The sequence below is a fragment of the Hippocampus comes genome, unplaced genomic scaffold (genome assembly GCF_001891065.2).
Source record: "Hippocampus comes isolate QL1 unplaced genomic scaffold, H_comes_QL1_v1.1 C16544088, whole genome shotgun sequence".
Classification (NCBI taxonomy): Eukaryota; Metazoa; Chordata; class Actinopteri; order Syngnathiformes; family Syngnathidae; genus Hippocampus; species Hippocampus comes.
The window spans coordinates 1-522 of NW_017833957.1; the positions used below are offsets into that span (position 1 = coordinate 1).

General features: G+C 57.7%; 1 protein-coding gene across 1 annotated transcript; it reads left to right on the forward strand.

Moving 5' to 3' along the window:
- Nucleotides 1-38: 38 nt before the first annotated feature.
- Nucleotides 39-463, forward strand: LOC109508723 (retinal guanylyl cyclase 2-like; the record flags this gene model as incomplete). The annotated part of the gene is made up of 2 exons (XM_019858715.1): nt 39-182; nt 247-463. Coding segments are annotated over exons 1-2 (337 nt in total), but the record flags the coding sequence as incomplete, so codon positions are not given.
- Nucleotides 464-522: the final 59 nt, after the last annotated feature.

Genomic DNA, 522 nt, shown 5'->3' on the forward strand with positions numbered 1-522 from the left:
TTTTTTTTTTTTTTCCTACTACTCTCCAACAGGTGTCTCCACTCTTTGGGACCATCTTCAACATGGTTTACTTTGTCGCTAAGGCGGTGGAGGAGCGTCGTCAGGTGAGCGGCGGCCGATGGGTGACCGGTGATCAGTTGGTCCAGTCGGACGGAGGCTTTGACTACCAGGGCTTCAACCAGGTTGGTCCGTGTTCCAAAGCCAAGCGGCGCACCGTTCGTAACACGCCGCCGTGGCTGCCGCCAGGTGTTGTACGGCGGCAGAGATGGCCACGGGATGCAGGCTGGCTATGTGGTGCTGGACTGCGACAGCGACAAACTCGTGCCCACGCACACGCTCGCTCCAACGCACACCATCGGGTCGGTTGGAAGTCTGAAGCCGCTGAAGCGCTCCTTCAGCTTCCCGGGAGGGAAACCGCCGAGCGCCAGCTTCTGTTGGTTCAATCCAGATGAGGCTTGCACAGGTGCTGTGTGATCCACTCAGTCCATTTTAAAGTCCAATGTGGCCGTGGTACTTTTGTCG